The 24795-nt window shown below is 32.1% G+C and overlaps 1 protein-coding gene across 4 annotated transcripts; it reads left to right on the forward strand.

Annotated features, from left to right (window-relative positions):
* The first annotated feature begins 3019 nt into the window (after positions 1-3019).
* On the forward strand, positions 3020-18122 carry LOC139502174 (uncharacterized). Of its 4 annotated transcripts, none has more exons than XM_071291555.1 (5): positions 3020-3049; positions 3407-3763; positions 11714-11991; positions 16425-16525; positions 17371-18122. In XM_071291555.1, exons 2-5 carry the CDS (start codon positions 3596-3598, stop codon positions 17928-17930), a joined length of 1107 nt encoding a protein of 368 aa, XP_071147656.1. In that variant the 5' UTR covers positions 3020-3049; positions 3407-3595; the 3' UTR covers positions 17931-18122. The 4 variants fall into 4 exon arrangements, with proteins under 4 accessions (XP_071147656.1, XP_071147657.1, XP_071147658.1 ...); XM_071291556.1 differs by lacking the exon at positions 3020-3049 and adding an exon at positions 3270-3296; XM_071291557.1 differs by lacking the exon at positions 3020-3049 and having other exon boundaries at positions 17371-17670; positions 17719-18122.
* Positions 18123-24795: the final 6673 nt, after the last annotated feature.

Below are 24795 nucleotides of genomic sequence, written 5' to 3' on the forward strand. Positions count from 1 at the left end.
CACTAAACATCTACTGACTGTCATCACACCTTCAGAAGGTGAATCCTGGAAATTTATAGGTCTGTTCAAAGCTCCATTGTAAGTTTAACCAAAGAAGAAACTCTGTATCTTTTCGTCACTGTACTAGATACCAAAATTATATTTGAAATCTTAATAACACCGTCATATTGATGAGTCGGCTAAAGTGCTGACGTAAACCTCGAATGAATTGGTATCATTTTATCAGCATTCAAAGTAACTGTAAAACTACATACTTAAAGGAAGTTAAGAATCAGATGTAGATACTAAAACCCGAAGATCTGACAGAATAATTTGAACTCCTTAGCCTTTTCCCCCTTATATGTGAAATAATATTTCTACTTGGTTTCATTAATCATAATGGCAAACATAGAAACAGTATAATATTTAAGCTTATGATAGGACGAATCATACTCTATTCAAAAGTTCGATTCAAAAAATTTTGATCTGAAATTATATCGTTAAGAAGCTTGATTTATTCCATGGTCGAGATATTTGTTACATTCGGAGGTATTTTTCAACGATCAATTGCAATTAGCAACCCTATGGACACCAACTTTATTGTTACTGATTTGTTCCTTGTTCATATGAGACAGACTCCATACTGAAGCTTCTCTAGCAGAATGAAAAGCAAGCATTACCATTTAACTTAACCGCTCCAATTTTGTTTAATATATTGAACTCACCTAACTCGAAATATACTCATACAGATAAATCTGCTTCATATCGTGACCTATATTTAGAAATTGACAATGAGGGTCGGTTGAAAACAAACCTTAACAACAAAGCTGATGGTTTTAGCTTAAAAGGTTTAAGTTGTTTTCAATAATCAGAAATATGTAGCAATATTCCTGTAGATGGACTACATAGGACTTTGCCTTTCCTACAATGACTTAGTTGGAAGAAGGTTGCTGGTTTTTTTTTTTAACTTTTGAAACCAGGATTCCTTGTGGCAATGTTGTAGTCATCACTTAAACATTTTACAGACGCAGTCTCGAGTCTGTTGACATTTATTAGATATTTGTATCACAGGTGACTACGGATATTCAGATTAGAGTTACTACAATCCTGTGCTCGTATTCTTGACTTTGACCTCATCGAATGATGGACTTTGATGCGACTGTCATACGAGTGAGAGGTTTAGCTAGCTATAAAACCAGGTTCAATCCACCATTTTCTACACAATAAAATGCCTGTACCAAGTCAGTAATATGACAGTTGTTATCCGTTCGTTTGATGTGAATGAGCTTTTGATTTTTCCATTTGATCAGGGACTTTCTGTTTTAAATTTTCCGCGGAGTTCAATATTTGTTTATGGTTTGACTGATGTAGATCAATATAAACGACACTCAGAATGATAATGAAAATATAAAATATACAAAATTCATTGTATTTATCACCCATCAAACATGAATATTTTTCTTTATTAAGATGCTGTAATTTGAAAACTCCATTAGAGTTAGGTACATGTACAATATTCTGGAATAAGAGAGTTTTATACTTCCGAATGCTATTGGTAGTTAATATCATTACCTTTTCAAATCTTACTCTATGTTAGTCAAAAAATATAAGATTTCAACACATTTCAAAGTACTATGTAAAATATCACAGCGCAGTAAAAATGTAGTTATCATTGTGTAATATTAAAGTACTATGTAAAATACCACAGGGCAGTAAAAATGTATCTATCATTGTGTAATATTAAAGTACTATGTAAAATATCACAGCGCAGTAAAAATGTATTTATCATTGTGTAATATTAAAGTACTATGTACAATATCACAGCGCAGTAAAATTGTATCTATCATTGTGTAATATTAAAGTACTATGTAAAATATCACAGCGCAGTAAAATTGTATCTATCATTGTGTAATATTAAAGTACTATGTAAAATATCCCAGCGCAGTAAAAATGAATCTATCGTTGTGTAATATTAAAGTACTATGTAAAATATCACAGCGCAGTAAAATTGTATCTATCATTGTGTAATATTAAAGTACTATGTAAAATATCCCAGCGCAGTTAAAATGAATCTATCGTTGTGTAATATTAAAGTACTATGTAAAATATCACAGCGCAGTAAAATTGTATCTATCATTGTGTAATATTAAAGTACTATGTAAAATATCACAGCACAGTAAAAATGAATCTATCGTTGTGTAATATTAAAGTACTATGTAAAATATCACAGCGCAGTAAAAATGAATCTATCGTTGTGTAATATTAAAGTGCTATGTAAAATATCACAGCGCAGTAAAATTGTATCTAACATTGTGTAATATTAAAGTACTACGTAAAATATCACAGCGCAGTAAAAATGTATCTATCATTGTTTAATATTAAAGTACTTAATGTACAAGCATAAAAGTATCGTTCAAAAGCATGTTTTAGTATTATAAAGGATAAAAAAAACTTGAGACTGGAAATGGGGAATATGTCAAAGAGACAACAACCCCACCAAAAAGCAGTTAACTGCCAAAGGACACCAATGAGTCTTCAACAAGTCGTAAAAATCTAATACAAGGAGGGGGCTTCAACAACTAAAAGGTGTAATAGTTCATTGAAAATGGACATCACACTAAACTCCAAAGCATATAAGTTAGCTAAAACTAAAACAAAAACACTATTAACACAGATCAGAGGCTCCAAACTAAGAACAGGCGAAAAATGCGGTGAGATTAAGCATTTTTTGTAACATTTCACCCCTTCATCCCTTCTCCAAACACCTTAAAAAAAACACACAGCAACAAACACGCACAGTGAAAAGTTTAGAGTTGTCTTATATCTTTTTTTTCGGATCTGATGCAACTGTGATCTGTATATATGTTAACCTCTTGTTTCACATGTGTATTGGATAGTCAATAAGAGTGTTTATAAATAACGCAGTATTACTTGTGTGTGAGAGGTTTAATTAGTGTAGTCTATTGTTACATTGTACGTTAGTTCTGATTAGATCAATTAAATACACTTAGTGTTCTTAATTACGGGTCAAATCCTGTACATTTTGTGCATAATTTTCTTACATACGCAGGTAAGGTTCTAAATCGTATAAACAAATTTGAGACGTACAACATTTTAATAAGTCGGGTAAAATACATGCATGTGTCATTTCTATAATATCAATAATATGGTGTTTAAATGGGTGTATAAATATAGTATTTCATTATGAGTGAACTTTATTTGTATGGTTTTATTATTGCGTACCCTTAGATTTATTAAACCGCATAACTGTCATTTAAATGATCTGCTTCCTCTTTCAATAAATTAAACTATGGAAGGTATGATAAATATTATCTAGTCATTGACAATCGTTTGAAAAATGATCCTGATATACAAAATTACAAATATAACGTGTTGACATTAATTTAATATTATTGTTTACTTTTAGATAATCAAGCTACCCGTTTATTGGATAGATATGATTATTAACAAAGAACTGCCAAATATGATGTAAATTTGAAGGAGTAACGTAAACAAAGACATAGAGTGCTATTAGGAAGTCAGATAAGGTGTGTCCCACGTGGACAAGGTGTATTTAAATTAAATCGGGTGCATATGGTTTTCATTTTACTTTTGAATGTTGATAATGATCAGTGTTAAGTTCTTTTATCTGTTGTGTGCTGTGGTCCTTGTTGATGGACACGGTAGGCTGTGGGTACCTCCGTCGAGATCGTCTATGTTTAGGAAAGGATTCCCGACACCCCCTAATTATAACGACAACCAACTATCATGTGGAGGGTTCTCGGTAAGTGAAATTATACATGTTCTCATTTATTACAATTTTGTAAATCTACATTGTACTTCAATTAAAAAAAATACATCAAAAAACGTTTTTATTTTTGTAACTATGTAATGATGTAAATATTATTAAGTTCAGTATTATTAGTGGAAAAGAAGGTTGCAATATTTCTGAAATGTTAAGTCATCTTACCTGTAATTCCAAACTTTTAAAAAACGATTCGATTTCTTTATTTGTTTTTAAATGTAAGTTACAACAAAATTAAGTAAATTGGTAAATAAGAAAACAAGTTATCGACTAATAACTATGCCTTTTTACAATAGTTTAACAAGTTTTAACCGAGGTATGAGTTTACAAAAAAATAAAAATCGAATTGAAATGCATGAAATTAGATATAATAGTTCTCACATTCATTATGGTCGAAAGACTGACATTTATTTGAAAAGATGTGATCGTTACTTGTACAAAGAAACTCACAATTCAAATATTTGGTATATGAATAAGTAATTACATTTAAATGAAGATAATAATTATTTCAAGCGAATGGGCACTTGTATGTGTATCAATTTTATAAAAGTAAATGTCATTATACAAAGCAACAGTATTGTTTAACGTAACGAATATTAATGCATATACATCTGCGAACCGAATAAATTCGAATAAGGCCTTCATACACTAAATTTGAGTTCCTGCTTATGGTTAGATTTATACATTTAATCAGTACTGGAACTTAATAAAGAAAAATAAATCATAGAAATATAAGAACAAACGTATTTTATTATTATAGACAAGAATGTATAACTAACAACATATGTCCTTGTTACGTGTATAGTGAAATAAAAAGATGTCATTTCAAACAACATGCACAAAAAAAAGAAGGATAATTCTGTAACTAAATAAAAAAAGAAAAAAACAAGAACATTAAAACATTTGATTGTGACAAAAACAAAATGTGAAACTTTAAACTTAACAATGAAATCTACATTAGAACACAAAAATAAACTGTTAATCCGGAATACGTAAAGGTTAATATGCTATGTAATGCGTGTTGTCACTGTTAGCAAGGGTGTCATAGTAAAAATAAGTCTTCATCAATATAAAGATCTTAAGATGTGAGAACATTTATGAGAACGACCGGTAAATAAATATATAGTTGTGTTTGATGTAAAACTCTTTATACTTTTTGTTTTATCTGGTTTATTAGCTCTTCCTTTTTTTTTAATAAGTTTTGGATTTTCAAATATGTTTGTCTCGATCATTACTGAAGAGACATTTATTGTCGATATGCGCATCTGTGGCAATAAAATTAGTACCTGTATTGTTTAAAATCCAGTAATGATTTTATATTAGGCTCATCAAGCTAGACATATATAATGAAGATTAATAAATTCTGCAGTAAATTGGTTTGAATAAATAGTGAGCATAGCGCAAAGGAATACAATTATAATATTGAGCTAAAAGTAAAATACTGAACTCCGATGAAAAATCAAAAACGGAAAATCTATTTTCTATGACAAATTCGAACGCTCAAAGACATCAAACGAATAGAAAACAAATTTCATACTCCTAACTTGGTATAGGAATTTTCTTATGTAGAAAATGGTTGATTAATATATATAAAATAAAAATGTGGTATGATTGCCAATGAGACAACTCTCCACAAGAGACCAAAAAAACACAGAAATTAACAACTATAGGTCTCTCGGTTTTATAGCTAGTTTCACCGCTCACTTATATGACAGTGGAATAAAATTTCATCAAATAACAAATAACTGAGGGGAAATTCAAAATGTAATATATTGAAAATAAGACTTAATCGTAATACATATTGCTTTGGAATCAAAAGTCAAAACAAGCTCAATAACTAAAACATTTTTGAAGGTTGGTTAATGATTAGTAGATGCACTCTAGAATTATTGAAATGAAAGAATAAACGAAATGTTATAAAATTGTTTAAACGACATAAAAAGAACATTGAACTGATAAACTTCGTAAGATGTCAGAGAAACACATGCAAAGAGTTAGAAATTGATTTGTTTGGACCATTTTATATAAAATATCACGATGCGAGAAATGTTAAACAATTCAAACGAGAAAACGAACGGGTCTTTAACATTTATACAAAACAATTTGCGAAAAACAAATATGACATACATGTCTAGTTTCCTTACATGAATGTATGATATGGTAATACATGTACCTCTTCAGCAATTACACTATATAATAAATATGATGAAGTTTTATCCCATTTGTATCGAAAATTATAAGTACATAACATGTAATTCAACTACTGTATACATGATAATAAGACAGTCATTAAAGCCAAAAGGGAGTTTTATCATGAAAGGAATATGAAAGTTGCTTTCCATTTCATTGATGTATTTGAGATTTCGGTTTGTCATTTAATAATTAGACTCTTCCGTTTGGAATTTTTGTTACAGTTCTGTTTTTAAGTCATTTTCCAGTGGCAACTATTAAAGGCATACAAATCACGACGATAATGTATTAATGTGATGTGAATGTGAATGAAGATAGACAAACTAACGTTATAGTTCACATCAGAAAAATCCAAATGTTGAAATGTCACCTTTCCCGGCAAATTATATTGACTAATTTAAAAACTCTGTTGTCGACACATGGAATCTCAACATTGAATCTAGCGAAGTCAAAAAATGTCATCGTAATAATATAGTCTCCATGATCTGTTAAAAGGAAATCCTAAATTCAAATAAGTGTTGTTTAATTAATACATATGCTAAAGGGGGAAAAAGTTATTTCTGTAAATAAAAATATGAAATACAGTAGATAATATAAAAAAAAATTACTTCCTGAACCTGCATTTCGATTAATAGGTCTTCACCCTAGTTAAAAATAGTTCACCATGACCATCTTTACATGCACCACTTGCATTTGTCATATATATTATATACTGGGATATTTATTATGCTATCTCGGGGAAAATAATAATCAACATTGATTTTTTAATAAAATTAAAAAAAAACCATTTGGTGCAATATTTTTTAAATGTCACGGTGCGAAATTCTTCAATGTGGAGAAATATAAAAAAAAAAAAAAAAAAGTTCATGTGCCTATAATAAAGCAGAGTATTTACGCAGCAGTAAATATAACGCAAAGTTTTATACAAAAAACAATTATGAATAAAATATTGGTAATAAAAAAATGGTTGATCTAGTATATCTAGACAAATATATTTCTGATATTAAGTTTTTTCTTGTAATTAAGGATTTTACAAAATCCTTAGCAAACGTTTGAGTTCCATGATTTTACACAATCACGGAATATTTTATTGAATTTATAAACCTATTCAAATCCATGATTTTACAAATTCACTAACATATCGACTATCCCTTTCCACATGTCCCTATCGTTATTAATAAATGTTTCTTCTTTTTTTCACACGATGCTTTGAAACATGTACGACGAAGGTAAATATTGTTTTGTATTTTGACAACTCCAAAACAAAATTTCCAGCACTAGAAATGTTATCTGAATGTATACAAATTTTGGTATTAAGTATGAGATGAATGACACATTTAACCGGAAATTTACACACAAATCAGTTATATCTAAAGCGATAATTTAAAGATTTTAAATAGTTATAAATGTGGGTGTACCCAAATATTCAACCTAATTTGGGGCTATGACTACTATAATTATATAATTATAGTAGTCTCAGTTTGGTGATATGATAATGACGTTCTAAATATTCATTATCACAGGAGAGAAGATCGCTTTTTTTATTTACACTTAGAGGGGTGTGAAAGTTTTTAAAAGAAAGAAAAAGATTGGGCCTCTTTTGTATTACTGCGTCATGTTTAGCACATTCCTCAGCTTACGTTTTATGTGAGGTTTTTTTTCTAATATTATATGTTCTTGTTTCTACCTATATCTATATCTTTTTTTGGTAAAAACGGTTAAGTTATCAAAGGTACCAGGATTATAATTTAATACGTCAGACGCGCGTTTCGTCTACACAAGACTCATTAGTGACGCTCAGATCAAATTTTTATGCCGCCAAACAAGTACAAAAATGAAGAGCATTGGGGACCTAAAATTCCAAAAAGGTTGTGCCAAATACGGCTAAGGTAATCTATTCCTATGATAAGTAAATCCTCCGTTTTTTGAACAATTTGAAGTTTGGTCAACAGAAAACTTATCAAAATGACCCTATAATTGATATTCATGTCGGCCCCGAAGTGCTGACTACTGAGCTGGTGATACCAGCGGGGACGAAACGTCCACCAGCAGTGGCATCGACCCAGTGGTGTAAAGTTATCAAAGGTACCAGGATTTAAACTTTTTGTTTCTCCGACTCTGAAATATACAAAGCTTTTTTGATAGAAGAAAGAAACTTAAACCTTAGATTTTAACAAATTATTAATCTTATTTTCAGTTATTAATTCCCCTTCAAATAAAATGAAAACAGAATTCCCGCAAGCACAATCATATTCCCTTGAAAGAAAGAGCACTCGAGTTGAAAAAACTCCAAAAATCATTTCGCAAAAAAACTTTATATATAAGTTGTAAACAATGCCATAAGGTCCTGGCGTTAGATCAGTCTCATGGGGGAAGTGAGGTGAAGCTTTGGTATATTTCCATATATCAAAACATTTGATCTTGAATGTCTCGAAACACATATTTAAACGTTTCGGCCACATTTCTAAATATAACCACAACTCCGAGGAAAGTATGATTAAAGAAGGAGGAGAAACAATGTCGCAACAATGTACTGTAAAAAATAATAAAAACTCATTGCACAATATTTACTCTTGTGTTGTTCTGTAGAACTTTATCGCTTGTTATGTGGAGGGTTGGGTACCACACCCCATTAGTAATTCCCTGTCCCTAGTCAGGAGCCTGTAATTTAGTATACTTGTCGTTTGTTTGTTTATTTATATTTTCTTATTTTTTGTACATATATCAGACGTTAATTTTCTTGTTTGAATTTACGTTTGGTTGGGTTTTTGTTTTAAAAAAGGGGGTCTTCTGTAGCTTGGTATGCGATGTGTGTTTTGCTCATGGTGATCTGCACAGTGAGATAAAGTTGCACGATTTTGACATGATTGAATGATACCACTTTCTTGGAATTTCTGAAGCAAGATACATGTATATAATCCTTTCATACTCGCCATTTTGTTTCATTAAAAATACTATGTCATCTGTAATGAGGAAGAACATGTAGGTTTACAACAACTCTGAACTTGAAAGATATGCATTTCTGCAATCGATAAATAAACTGCACATTGACGTATATGCAATTAATCTTCAATATAAACAACTAGCATAAAGTATTTAAAGAAGGCTGAAAGCTAAATCTACTACATACGTAACTATACATATGCGAGGGTTTGGTCAAAATAACAGAATAAATAAAACGAACTATTTAAAAATCTACAAAGCAAACAAAATAATTAACACGAGTTCCTACTTACGTTGAATGGCAGTGTTTGTAAAAACTACACAAATCTGAAAGCGCAGTAAATGATCAAATATTTTAAGGAGCCAAACAACGCGAGGTCTTCTATTCAAGACAAAAATGCAATGCAATGCAGGTTCTAGGGGGCACTTGAGAGGTATTAAAATAATACATAGCTAGGATTTGGAGCCGGACTACGAATTTTTGATTGAAAACTACTTATAATACGACCATTTAACTTCCAGAGAGGAGGCGGGTTTATGGTTATTTCTAAAAAAAATATATTCTGATCCCCAGTTTGATGGAAAAAAATATTCTGGTTAAGCAGATGAAAAAATAATTTATTCTGAATGCAAATTCCCCCATATCGTATAGTGTTAAAGTGTTAAATTCTCAAATAAATATGATTGATCGTGTCGAAAAACTAAATAAATTAAGAAAAAATAGAAGAAAAAAAACATTACCCTTTCCCCTTTTGAAGTTAAATGGTTGCTCCTTATAAGTATAATAGCACAACAACTAATATACATTGTATTCCATTCTCAATTTTATAGATATTATGAATGAAATAATATAAACTAAAAATAAACAAACGAAAATCAGTATAAGAAATAAACATATACCACTTGACGGCAAAGAATAGAACGTATCTTCGTGGCAAAGGGTATTTTATTTTAGGGCAGTGTAGACGAAATTATGCATATGAACATGTAATTTACTGTAAGTTAACTACATGTAGCTCACATAATCATGGTATTATCGATGTTTGTATTCTATAAAATGAAGAGATGTAGTGTGAGTCCTTTCGTGTTTACTTTCTCTAAAAATTTACTCGCTGGAAAAGAGTAGACTGGGCGTCGCTAGCATATGGCGATAGTACAGTTGTTGTTTTTAGTACTGCAATTCCTACCCTTTGTCTCGATCAAAAGAAAGCACTTTGTTTGTTAATGGCACAGTTAATAATCAGAGAAAACAATTCGCTTTGTTAAATTGAACAGAGACTAAATCCACAGTTCTATTCATTTTTTACCTTGATAAAAAGATACTTGGATTGACATATCATTCACTGTCCGCAAACATAAAAGTAATAACTAAATTTGAACACATTTTTTATCAACAAAATTTCTGGTATTTCATTTTTATGCACAAGGCATTTTAATGTTAAAATAAAATAATAAACGGCTTAACATGTCAAATATTTTCTTTGATTGAAAGATATCTTATCCAACCTAATCATGGTAGAAAATCGTTCCTTCTTTACCCTCTTATCAAATCTTGCAAATTGGGACAATAGTTGGTGGTCCACGTGTTTACCTAATATTCAGATGTCATACACTTTTAAAGCAATTAAAATGCAGAAATCTTTCTGTGACTTCAACACAGAAGATTAGTTCTCACGGTTACTTTATACTGACACAGGAATTCACAAAAGATTACGCTAAAGTTAACTTTTGTTTTTTTCTTATTCGTTTATCATCTTTTTTTTTATTTGCTGCATTGAAAGGTTATGCACATTTTCAAAATAAAACCATTAGGAAAGTTAAATAGAAATCTAATTTCCTTGTGTAGATAACATTGCTATGATTTTAATGTAAGCAGAGGAAACAGTTCTAATTTAATCAGTATTTTCCAAATAACGGAATGGATATGTATAACAATTCGAACTTATTGTACTGAGTTTATATAATTAGTTTTCGTAACCTAAAAGAACTATGCATCCAAATCAGTCCTAAGGTTCAAAAAGATTTCAGTATTATGTATCTTCGGACGTCAATAATGTTTTTCGAACAATTGCGACCCCAAAGGGTGGCTCGGGAATAGAAATATGGTCATTTTGTCTTCTACAGTAAAACACTTGCCAAAGTGGGGCGTCCATTTGGCTGTGCTGGACGTACAAATTTGAAGCAACGTCCGGTCAGAATGAAGACGTTTAATCCGATGCCTCGTGTAGAGAAAGTGCCACAAACTCTTGCAACAACTCTTTGAGGGGTCCGTAGGTGACCAGTTTCAAGGCAAAATATCTGTTCCTATCAAATATACCCTCATGTCCAGTGGCAGTAAAACATTTCCCGACCTTCATCCCGGATGGCTTCTTATAAAATACCTACCTATTGTATTTATTAATAAATTGTTCTCGTCCTGAACATGCATTAAATATTTGCCACTGGACGTTAAGCAACCAACAATCAATCAATCAATCGATCAATTGCTGCCTGCAAAACCTCCAGAAGCAATTTTTCAATCTTTACTTCGGACAAGATTTTAAAGACACTTAATTTAAAACAACGCCTTACATAATTCTAAATAACTATGAGAGTAAAGATACAATGAAAAAACTGATAATGGCGTATGTTTTCTATTCTAGCAATACGTAACGTAAGAACATACAATGTGTAAAGGTTTTGTTATTAATGCAGTAAACATATATGTATCGTTAAATTGAAATGCAATAAAAATTGTAAATATACTTTTTATGAAGAAAAAGACTAAATCCTAATACATATATCATATCATTTTAGCACCAGTGGAGTACAAATGGCGGTAAATGTGGATTATGTGGAGACCCATATGATCAACAGCAACCACGTCAAAACGAGGCGGGCGGAAAATATGCTACAGGAATTATCACTGCTCACTACACAGTAGGACAAGTCATCGATATAACTGTAGATGTTACAGCAAATCATAAAGGATGGTTTGAATTCAGACTCTGTCCAAATAATGATGTAAAGAAGCCAGCGACACAAGATTGTTTAGACAAATATTTGTTGCAACTGGCAGACGGAAGTGGCACAAGGTATGAATGTTTTTATCATGAAACTATGACAGTTTCTTTTTCCCCCGCCAACAATTAGTGGAGGGGCGTTATATGTTCACATTCGTCCGCCTGTTAGTCCCGTATTACATTTAGGTTACCGTTTGGGTTTAGTGTAGTTTGTTGATCAACTTCCATAGTTCATATTTTCATTATGAATTGAACTATGTGATTCGATATATTTATATGCCAAATTTTGACTAAGATTTCCCGTTACACTGAATATGAAAAAACGGCAGTGCGAACGGGCCATGCAGTCTTGGGTCATTTTGTCCTAATATCATAGTCTTATGTTAATCTTATGATTTAGTGTGTTTGTTTGACATGTAATTGTAGCTCATACAAAATTCAACTTTGCCGTTTTCTGAAGAAAGTTCAAACGTCTAGATCACGCAGCAGAATTGCATTATACTAATACATATTATACTAAAGAAAAGATCTGGAGTATTGGAGCTAAATATTTTGTTCAAGTAAGCAGCTAGTTATTTGGATACCAAGCTATTTTCAATACTTAGAATAGCTTTGAAAAACACACATTATAACTGATTGCAATTCTCAATAAAGTACTAAGTAAAAAAAAAAGGCTTACTGTTGAGTTTATACATATATAAATATAACATGCTGAGCTCAAAACTAACGGTATATTTATTTCAGTCTGTATATTATACAATTCATCACGGATCAGGCTTTACCGTTAAAATACCGTGGCTTTCTATCTAGAACGCTTTTTCTCTTAAACCTTTCCGAAGATACAATTCTCAAAATAGTAAAAGTGGATAACACTTTAACATAAGCAGGATTTCTTAACTAGGGATGTTTACTATCAGTAGCCCATATAATTATCATAACTGCAAATATGAACAAACAGTCCAGCCTTTGATCTGTGATCTGTTATATTAGTTGTAAACCTCTTTTCATGTTATATCTATTTTTATGATTTTATATCATATTTAACGACAGTAAATACCATGCGGGTTGCAGATTAAAAGAGACGTATTTAAATTTCGAGGACTTTAGTGATTTTAAATATTTTTGAAGTCATAATAAAGTAATATAACATTTGTTTACTTTCAAAAATTAGTTTGAAAAGGTTAATTTAAAAAAACATGCATGTATGCGGATATTGTAGATTAACAGTAATTAGATTTTATACATGTCGATTAAAAAGTGTCACTCACTGACACTTCAATATCAAATGTTATCTTTAGGTTGTTAAATATTTTTTAAATCGATATATTATAGCAACTTTAGGCCGTGTTCACACCAAACGCCATGTACAGTAAACGTGTTTACAATTAGTTTAACGAACTGGACATTGGTTACACATTAAATTTGTTCACATCTATACACCTTGTTTAATTACCTGTACATAAGATTTGTTCACACTTGTAAACTCTATGTCATTTAAATGTTCATTAATTTACGTAGAACCGAATGCAAAGTTTTCGGACAACTTTTCTAGCAGTAAGGGAACGACCATTTGACTTCAAATGGGTGTGGGGGTATCGATGGAAATATTCCAAACCCCAATTGGATAAAAAAAAAAAAAAAGGTCCTACAGATGATACAAATATATTCTAGATCATTCTAAATCAAGAGTTTCCCCATACATTATAGTGTTAAATGTTGAAAAAAAATTGATTACCAGCATCGAAAAAAAACCGGAATAAAACGTTTGCGCGGAAAAATTTCTGGCTAAGATAAATTAACAAAATACCCCCCCCCCTTTTTTATGTTAAGTGGTTGCTTCTTTACGAAAGCCATTTTGATGATGTGCAGTAGTTTAAAAATAATAAAGATGTCTCGATTAAGCATTAGAAAACGTAGGCTGCAGCAGCGTGCTTACAGGCGAAGAATATGTATTTTTATTCTCATAAAGCCAATGCATTACATCGGTACAGAGATTGAAGGAGACGAAGGAATGATTATATTAGGGATCACTATGTTCCTATCTTTTTTGTTTGTTTCAAATGGTATATTTCTTCTCCAAGGAGTATTTGTCAAAGAGAGGGGTAATGGTTTTTTTTTTAGTTTTAAGGGTAATTTAACGGATCCGAGATACATGTACTAGACAAACAATACATTTACCTCACACTTTTTAAGTAATGCATTTATGAGTGAATGGTTGTTTGAGTTAAGACCAGTGGCAAACATTTTTGTGCAAGTCAAGTCGATTCGGATAGACCTTAATTTTCAAATGAATTGTGTGTTCGGCAATGATGCTGCTTTGAGTCTTGATAAGGGCTTAATAAAGCTACGTTAAGTTAAAAAAAAAAAAAAAAAAATATATCAAGTTTAGACAAATATTTCTGTAAAGATCTTTATTAATAATTGTTATAAATATCAATTTTATTAAAAAAATGTTTCTTTTTTTAAATATACACGGCGAAACTTATGTTTTAAGATCTTTTAAAAGCCTAGTTTTGTGTACACTTAATCTACACAAGGCCTACATCGAGTATCGACTGCATGTAGACAAAACATGTTTTACACTACATGTACACATTGTATTTTATCAATGGGAACGTAATTTTGTTTAGTTTACGTGTGAGTTACACTTACACTACACCAAGTTTAGGTCAATGTGAACACGGCCTAACTGTTGTTGGTGATTTAGAGCTACATGCATAGATTTAAAAAAATTAAAAACATGTTTTTTCTATATTGTATCAAGCGACACTTGATTGCTCCAGCAAATCGTTACTTTTCGTTTATGTTACATGTATTTTCCTTCTATGAAAGAATTATGCAATAACATGCTACAATACCGTTTTTGAATGAAACTTTGGAGGACATACAAAAAAAATGCAGATTAAAAAAAATAGGATCTTCGCAAAACTGATTTGATAAAATTATTAAAAATGCAAAAAAATGACGTTACATTATACAGCTACATGTAGCTTGATCTGAATTCATTTAAGCTTATTAGGATAATTCCATTAATATTGTGTGGAATAAATAAAGGCAACAGTAGTATACCGCTGTTCAAAATTCATAAATCGATAGAGAAAAAACAGATCCGGGTTACAAACCAAAACTGAGGGAAATGTATCAAATATAAGAGAACTACGACACAACAGAGACACAACACCGAAACATAACACACACAGAAAGTTGTTTAACGAACTATAATGTGACAGTAAAACCGGCCGCATATAGTATGAGTTTTGCTCATTGTTAAAGGTTGTACGGTTACTTTTAAATGTTAATGCCAAAGTTGTTTGTACAGTTGAGTTGTCTCATAGGCGATCATTCCGCAACTCCTTAATACTAAATAATTCAAGAAATCTTATCTGGAATAAAATCGATCGGAGGGAGAGAAAAAACAGCAAACGAGGTCTGGCAAGACGATACAAACAGCCGGCATTTGTAATATCGGCAAGTCGGTGTTCTTATGGTTCTTAACAGTCCATCAAAGGGAAATTAGAGTGAACGAGGAGCACGACCCCACACTGACACTAGGCTATAACTTGAATAACGCTTCCTCGGTACTCGGAGGATAAAATATTTCAAAACTGGTAACAGAGATGACCCAGACGCTCTGGTAAACAAGAGAAAGCCATTTATAAAAAAAAACACAACTTCCCTGTGGTACCACATGAACATATTTTAGCACAATGGTCTAAAGTAGAATTATAGGGTCGTGACATCCCCCCCCCTGGTCATATTGCCAGACCTTAGGCCTTCTCTGCACTAGTACTGCAACAACTGTTTTTTTAAAGATAATACTGCCAAGCAATGAAAAATATCAAAATGCATAAAAAAGAAATCCTTCTTTGGAAACGCATACATCTATATGTATTTGCAGTTGAATTCTAGAAATTAAAGTTTTCTCCTTTCTAAAGTAAAAAACGACCTCCGTCAAGACATCAACAGACTAGAAGATGCGTAAAAACTAACACTGTCTGTTTCAAATCAGTATCAAGTATTATATAAAATATTCCTTCCTCAATTTGAAATCTTCGGGAAAATGTGCAATCGCAATAACAGTTAACGATATAACTGGAGACAACCACTGCAATAATATGTTTATTTAGTCGAGTCGACAAGTTCATCCTCTTCACTAATTTTCATACTCCATTAGGCCGAAAATCAATTATCTCCAGCTGGATTCGTTTCCAGTCTCCCTAATCTCCAATAAGCATATACCTGAAAAACATTAAAAAAACAACAGCAGAAAAAATAATCCAAAATAGGGGAATGCCGGGATGGGTGGGTAGGATAAAACAAGCTTTCCGTTCAAGCGTTGGAAAATTAAAAAGTGACGTCACGTGACAGACACCGTCAAAGTACAGAATGCAAAAAGAAAAGGGGGGAACTCAAAAATAAATAAGGAATTATAACTTTTATTAAACCTGTATTATCAGTAAACCGATAAACACTTTTATTTTACTAACATATGTTATTAATTGCAGGGATCATATTGATACGAGGGTTGGCTATCGAACAAAGCAGTATATACTTCCTACTGGCCTTACCTGTACCCAGTGTGTTTTACAATGGAAATGGCATGTCGGTAAGTCTTCTTGTCCAATGTTATAAAGAATAAGAAACATTCTGTAATTTAAAATTAATAACTGTGTGCAAATAAGACAAAACATGCCAACTGTTTCGTGACATTGATAGAAATATCTCTTTAGAAAGGAACTATATAATGAGGTACATGTAATAGTATTTTATTTGGAGCTCGATTTGCGGGCATCAATCCGCGATTTGATGGTAGCAAAACTGGGTTTGTTTTCGAAGCGTTAGAGGAGTCAATAAATAGACATTTGCGTCAATTCAATCACAAATCGATGCCAATAAATCTGAATATAAATTCCTGTCATCTCCATTCTAATGTAATGGCAAAAAAAAAACCTGCTAAATTGTTCACTAAAATAATCCACGATCGAGGCGTCTGCGCTTTGTGCGCATAATTGTGTTAGTATATCAATAAATATGATAAAGGTGAAAGATGTGTGAAAAGACTGAAATCTTGATCGTGTTTTGTTTTGCAAATAATATTATAAAAAAGCTTACAGGATGCCTGCATTGCACTTAAAACTAAAATATGTTTTTCTACTACATATTCAGATCCCAACTGTACTTATGCACATATGACGATGTTGTTATTTAATTGCTTTTACTTAATGAAATTTGGGATCAGAAATAAAAGAACAAACGACTGTTAAGAAAAACAACACTTTTAAGGAAAATTATCCATGTTTAATTGAAACAATACGCCAACTCCTAACTTTTAATTTGTTTAACTATAATGTAAAATTTCAAGTTCAGACTCTTACCATGTAATAGAACAAATTGAATGTAGAATTATGATTTGCACGTTCTTTGACATTGTGATAAATTTTCAACAAATAGGTAACAGTTGGGGTGTGTCTCCAAATGGAGGAGGTTGCATCGGATGTGGGGCACAGGAAGAGTTTTATGGTTGTTCAGACATTGCAATAGAAGACCCTAATGGATCAGTTATTCAAACTACACCAAAAGTGGCAGCCACTACAATTACCACATCAATTACAACGTCGCCTACAACAACTACGACGCCCATGCCAACAACAACAACCACGCCCACAACGACAACCCCGCCTACAACGACAACCACGCCTACAACAACAACCACGCCTACAACGACAACCACGCCTACAACGACAACCACGCCTGCAACGACAACCACGCCCACAACGACAACCACACCTACAACCACGCCTACAAAGACAACCACGCCTACAACAACAACGACAACGCCGTCTCCTACTACAACAACGTCTACAGCAACTACTACAATAGACCCAAATTCATACATTGGTAAAACCTGTGGACCAACTTTAGTATGGAAATATACACCCGGGATGACCTGGTGGTGTACGATAAATTGCAGAGGAGGTTATTGTCCGGCGACACATTGCGTGTGTACATAGAGATCTGATTGGACTAATTTCGAATCCATTTATTAATTCCCGGTACATGTTCCGTTCTACAGAATATACCTTATTGTGTTTAAGTGCTATTATTTGTTATTTAATTGTTACGATTTGTCATTTAATTTTTTACGATAAAATAACAGAAATAATTTTGCAATTGATATTTGAATAAAAATCCGTCCATCTTGATAGCATACATACAACATTTGTACTCAGCCATTTGATGTAATACTTTTATGTTGTTTGAAAATCGATAATAGAAAAATCGATAGCAGCATCTTTGCATAAAATAAGACAGAAAATACCACAAACTTTGCTAAATAGGTTGATTCGATCTAAAAACAAAAATCATAACAAACAAACCTTAAAGTTTACATACTTCATGCAAAATGGATTAACAAGGAATTGTGTGTATACGTCAATGAGACAGAAACCACTCGACAAAAATGATAAAAATACACCCGAGAGTGCAGCTAACAAACAAGCGTATATTCGATACGCCAGCCGATAAATTAAACCGTTCCAGGCGAACGGAATTTATGAAGGGCTGTTTTCTTTATACATTGACTTACAACTGGAAGTTTTTATTAGACTGAGTACTCGTTTCAAAATATAGTAAAGCAAAACAAAGTTTTATAAAGTATGGGTAGCTGCTGCATGCTCTTCAACACATACAATGAGTTGGGGAATGTATATACCATATGCAAGTGAAGTTGACATCATCAGTTTATCTGAATGTGAAATTAAATAATCTGGCTTCTTTGATCTTCTGACAAATTTCTGAAGTAACTCCAACTCGTATGAAAAAAAACCAGAGCGTCGGCAAGGAGAGGCGCACAGTTCGTTCCCATAAGAATTCCGACGATTTTCTACCTTCTAATTCGACAAATATAATGTCAATTCGATTTAACCTTGAAGAGAAGACAAAAACTACAATGTTAATTTAAAAGTGTAAAGAAAAAACACTTGGATCAAAACAATAAAATAAGATCAGAAAGTATATATAAACAACAAATAAAATTGCAAACTTAAACAACGCCTCCGATCTTTTGTGTTGAAATATGAATTTTGATGAGTTTGACTTTATTTTTGAAAATAGAAGGGGAAAAAATAAAAGCAGCTAAACTACAGTTTAGTTAATGCTTTGCATTCCTTTGAAATATAAAAGTGTCTTACAGTTACTACAGACATTAAGTAGTAAATGAGCTTGTACTAACTGATTCAAGAAACCTGTTGCACTTTGGACTCTATTTGACAGCTATTGAAAAAAACTTTTCAATTGTGTAATACAATATTATTAAATCTGATTGTTTAAAATTGTCAACGTCTTCTTTTTTGTGTCTGGGAAAGTAATGAAATTATATAAACAATATATTCTGCACCATTGAATAGTGACGCCGACACGTCTGTAACATTGTGTTTTCAATACTCAGAGGAACTGAAAAATAGTAAAACGATAACAGCGTGTTGTTGCAAAGTAGGCTAACATGCATTTTCTTCACTTAAACTTAAATAATTTCATTAAATTCTAGTAATTATCGATGTCATCGTTTTTTAAATTATTCAAAAGTAAGTTCTTAAGAAAGAAAGGTGGAAATATTTATATATTTATTATAAAGGAATCGCAATTTTCATTACAAAGTTGATTTATCTCTTGCTTAATCAAAATATTTTCGTATTGACGTTTGCCATTTTTTTTATGAAACACATTTAGACTATATCTTATTAAAAATCAGTCTTTCAGTTCAAAGTGAGGAAATTATGTAAAGGTAGATAAGCAAGGTGTTGTTTTTATCCGTCTATGTCATACGGAAAGAGACTTCGAAAATAGCAAATGAGACACCTCTCCACCAGAGATCAAATAGCATAGACGTAAGCAACTATAGGTAATCGTACTGCCTTTAACATTTAGCAGAACCAAAATCGCGTAGTCATCCGTAAATATGGACAAGTGTAAAACAAAACAATTCAAACGAGGTAACAAACGACCGGTTTTATATAGGATGCATCATTTAACAAGATCTACTCACCTTGCAATACCACCAATTGGAATATTTTTTTTCTCTTCCAGAAGGTCTATAAAGTATTCCCAACGGGGTTAAACCAATAACTAATAATCAATCATTCATTGCCCTGTGTTATCTAGTTTAAATGATTTATCGTCTTAGTGGTCTAAGTAGTTTACTCACCAATAATCAAACATGCGCGCAATCAATATCATTCACTGGACAAATACATTAATGGCTTTATTACTACAGGGCAACAGATGCAGAGCTCACTTAAAAAGATCGTTTAGAGAACATACAGTATAACACTCTTTCATCTTGCAAAAGTATTAAAACATTTGACTTTAATTCACAGTACACGAGTAGTCCCAAACAAAACTTTACGACAAAAGAGATGATTTCAGCTTCCCAACTGTGAACATTCCATTTCTATGTAGAAACATTCCAGCAGTGCCTGAATACAGAGTATTTATATCTCCCAATTGATACGATATTCCCGGGCTTGTATTTCCAATCTTAATTTGCTTGATAGAGAATTGCTGCTTACAAGGAAGCTATCTAACCTAGAGTTCCAAATGGTGAAGTTGAAATAATGCCTTGTAAATTTTACGGACGCCATCACGAGCTGTTGACCGCTATAGAATTACCGTTTCACAGATGATATCGGATATGTCGCTTAGTCTTTAGTTTTCTATAATGTGTGTTGTGTACTATTATTTGTCTGTTTGTCTTTTTCTTTTTTTGCCATGGCGTTGCCAGTTTATTTCTAATCTACGAGTTTAACTGTCCCTCTTGTATTTTTCGCCCCTCTTTTACTGAAGCGCACTTTTCAAGAATAAAAATCTGCATTATATACATGAAAAAAATCAAACATTAATTAACCACAAGTAAACATCATGGAGAAAGGGGGGAAATATGCAATGAATAGTTATACTATATACATGAAACCACAGTTCTCAGATAAAAAGTGCCGTTCAAATATATTTCCATGGGTCTAATTATAAACTGATGTGATGTACTTAATGCAGGAGCCTGTTCGTCCGAGTACCTTATTTATAGGTCAAATGTCCATTTATCTGTAGATCTGTTGGTTGGGGAAGGTAACGAAAATTCTGATATCATGGTATTAAGATAGGGCCCGTCTTGAAAGACATTATTAGAAATATCAGATGTGTTTTTGTTCTGGTGCAAGAAAGACAACTCGAGTGTAGAATGATATTACACTGCTAACCACAAAGGCATTATCCAACAAGTCTGAAATGTAAAATAAAACTGAATTTATGTCGATTATCGAGAAACTTCTGATTAAGTTATTAATCGTATTTAAGTTAAATGGCGTTATTAATGCGCCAATCATACTATAATTCGAACAGAAATCGACAATACTATTATTAAAAAAACGAAATACGATGGAAAGACACACGTTATCTACAAAAACACAATATATAAAATTAAGAAATATGAACTCTATCAAATCTGAGGAATGATCAGATATGCACTGGAAAGGTACGCAAGTTTTACTCCATATGTGACACCAGATTTGATGACGTCACAATCTAGTGAAAGCATCACTTTTTGTATCGGACAAATTTTATAATTGTAGAACCAATTGTTCTAGAAGGAATGCATTATGCAAATTATAACTGGTGCTACATTTATGTAGCATATTTTTTTGTTAAATTTTATTTATTCTCATTATTATAGAGGCCAGGTTTAAAATTGTAAACGCCTGACGCGTTTTTCGTCTTCAAATTACTTTATCAGTGACGCTCGACCCTTAAAAACAAAAGTTAAAAAGTCGAAGTAAAGCACAAAATTAAAGAGCATTGAGAACCAAACTTTCAGATGGTATATTTTTTTTTATCTGTTCCTAGGGTAGAAAATCCTCATTCATGTCGAAAAATTCACATGTTTGTAAATAGATAAAATTAGAATTATAACCATATCAATGATTATTCCGGCGTTTTGCATTTGCGCCGATCTGCATTTCATTTGCGCCGATTTTTTCTTTCATTTGAGCCGATTTTTTCTTTCATTTGCGCCGATTTTTTTTTTCCTTTGCGCCGATTTTTTTACAGGTAAATTACAGGTGAAAAGATATAAGAAGATGCGGTATGAGTGCCAATGAGACAACTCTCTATCCCAGTCATGTTATAGTTGTTTATTCTTTAGTTTTCTATGTTGTTTTATGTGTACTATTGTTTGTCTGTTTGTCCTTTTCATTTTAGCCATGACGTTGTCAGTTTATTGTCGATTTATGAGTTTGACTGTCACTCTTGAATCTTTCGTCCCTCTTTCATTTACCATTTATCAACCTCTTCCGTAAGCCATTTGTACAAATGTTATGAATTGTCAATCATAACATGTATATAACTGTTGTCCTCTGCTCACTACGGGGAGGTGGAAGTAGGGTTTCGAGCAAGATAAATCAATATAAAAGCTATATATTTACATACTTTAAAATCAACAAGTAAAAACCTAAGATAAAAGCACTCTGTTAATGCTAAAATGAAGATTTCAAATCCATTAAAACGGAATACATTCAAATCATAAATCTGTTCTTGTCGAGTGTGTATAGGCAACACATCTAATATATTCCTATAATTGTCGCTAACGGGGTCCATCTTTTCTTCGTCTGGCTTACGTACTGATGCGAGCATTTCTATTGAGTATGGCCTGGATTTTCTTGATAAAATCTGTAATAACATATAAGTTGGGGTGCAGCTGCTCAGAAATGAGGTGGATAGCGTTACAGTGTGCATATACATGTACTTAGTATGTAGGCTAATAATGTAAGACATTTGTCATCAGAAGGAGCGTCAGACATATTGTCAAACGTGAAGCAGTTATTGATTTCATTTGGGGGAAGGAATAGTAACCCGAAAAAATGGGATAGCCATTTACCAATGATGCTTAAAATTTGTCTTTATACTCTGTGCTCAGCCCATGTACAAGTGTTAACTTACCTGTAACTTACCTGTAAATCCAATTAGGAGAAAAAATAAAATCGGGGCAAATGAAAAAATTAAATCGGCGCAAATGAAAGAATGAAAATTTTCAAAATCGGCGCAAATGTCATACGCCCGAAATTTCATGTGAAGACGTGGTGACTACTGGGCTGGTGACACCATCGGAGAGGAGGAAACCTCCACCAGCATTGCCATCAATTAAGTACACATGTTAAATAAATCTATAAATGTAGAGTGTACCTAAAAATTCCTGTTAATCTCGCTCAAAATATTGATAGAAACTCTGCCTACAATTTGTAGTGTGACACCGTCACGACGTTTCGTTTATTTTATGTTCAACTTGTTTGCAATATTTCTTTTTTTTTCAAGTCTGTGCTGTTTCTTACAAAAACAAAACTATTTATAAATGGTCTTGAACCTTTTTACTGAGAGTCGTGTTTTGAGGTCAGACTATTTACATGTACTAAGACAATGAATTTGTATTTGTCATAAGTCTAAACAAGAAATGTATTCCGCCTGGTCTTAACACGTTAGTTTTCAGTATTAGAAAAAGTTATTAGTAAACCAAAATCTTTGAATTCACTCGCAACTTTTTGTTGGGTTCGTTAATTTGGAGCAATCGTTATATTTTTGACAGTATGAGGATTGTTGTCTTATTGTTTTCTCTCTCTTTCTGTCATATGTATAGTGTCTACCTTTATCCTACAAAGCATGTTGATTGTTCCCGTAGTATATTTTTTTCTTCTTTTCTAAAAGATAATTTTCTTAAAAGTTGAACCTAGATCTTACAGAAAATATCTGTCGACCTTTTTTGGTTTTATCCTGTTTTTATTACCTTTGCTATTAATACAGAATGAGGCTTGTTGCGGGTTAAAGTATCCGATGATGACTTAAAAAAAAAAAGATTTATGAAATATAAGAAAAAATATTTCATGATCGTTGGTAGCTGTCTTATTGACAAATAACCTACCACTTAATTTATTCATAAATTACCTTTTTTTTTTCTTATCAAAATTATACTATTATGCTTTATGAATACAATTGGATTTAGTGAACCAGCAGTGAATAGGAAGTATCGTACAATGGTATATTGTAAGACTATTGTGAATTTGTTAAACTGCAAAAGTTTTAAAACACAATTTCATACTTTTGAACAATCATGCCTTTAAGTTAGGAATATTGTTTCCAGTTGATAGTCAACAAAAAAGGGACATATTTAACACTAGTATTTGCTGTGTCCAAAAACATCATATAAGGTGTTCATTATGGAATGTTTACTGTCTTCTTGCAGTTGAGACAATAATTATTTGATATATTAATATGCAAACGGACGTTTAAGTACAATAAAGGGGATGAAAGCCAATGCTGCTTTGTTTGTGAATTGAAGAATATAATAAATTGAATAGTATTTTTTTACAAAACAGTCCATAGATTGTTCGGAACAAAATGAAAGAGAATGATATCAAGTTTCGGTAAAACGTGTAAAATACATGAAGCTGAAGTATTAATTTAAAATTATGTATGAATAATTGCAAAATCTGGAAAAGAAACATGAATGGAGAGTTCACGATCAGCCGTTAAGCTATCGGTTTACAGTTGACATGATCGTTAATTTAATAATTTTCCAGATCTACGATTTAACAAGGAACGCTTCTGACCTCTACTGCATTTGTTTGAGATATAATTAGCGCATAACCATACAAAATTGAAATAGAAAAACTCATCGAAATGCGGTTTTCCCCGTGTATCAAAAGAATTAATACAAAATAATTCGTTCCTCCACATACAGTTTATTTTACTGTTCAAGTCACTGTTAATCATATTTATTTCTATTTGTATTTTAGTTGTAATTTGTGTATGTTTTTCATAAGAGTATCTAACACGTTG

Source organism: Mytilus edulis, chromosome 13, assembly GCF_963676685.1.
Source record: "Mytilus edulis chromosome 13, xbMytEdul2.2, whole genome shotgun sequence".
Lineage (NCBI taxonomy): Eukaryota > Metazoa > Mollusca > Bivalvia > Mytilida > Mytilidae > Mytilus > Mytilus edulis.

Excerpts from the sequence above, each read along its gene's own strand:
- LOC139502174 (XM_071291555.1), top strand. The coding sequence starts at position 3,596 with ATGTTGATAATGATCAGTGTTAAGTTCTTTTATCTGTTGTGTGCTGTG. Across the intron at positions 3,764-11,713 it reads TATCATGTGGAGGGTTCTCG|CACCAGTGGAGTACAAATGG; the intron begins GTAAGTGAAATT and ends ATATCATTTTAG. Across the intron at positions 11,992-16,424 it reads GCAGACGGAAGTGGCACAAG|GGATCATATTGATACGAGGG; the intron begins GTATGAATGTTT and ends TATTAATTGCAG.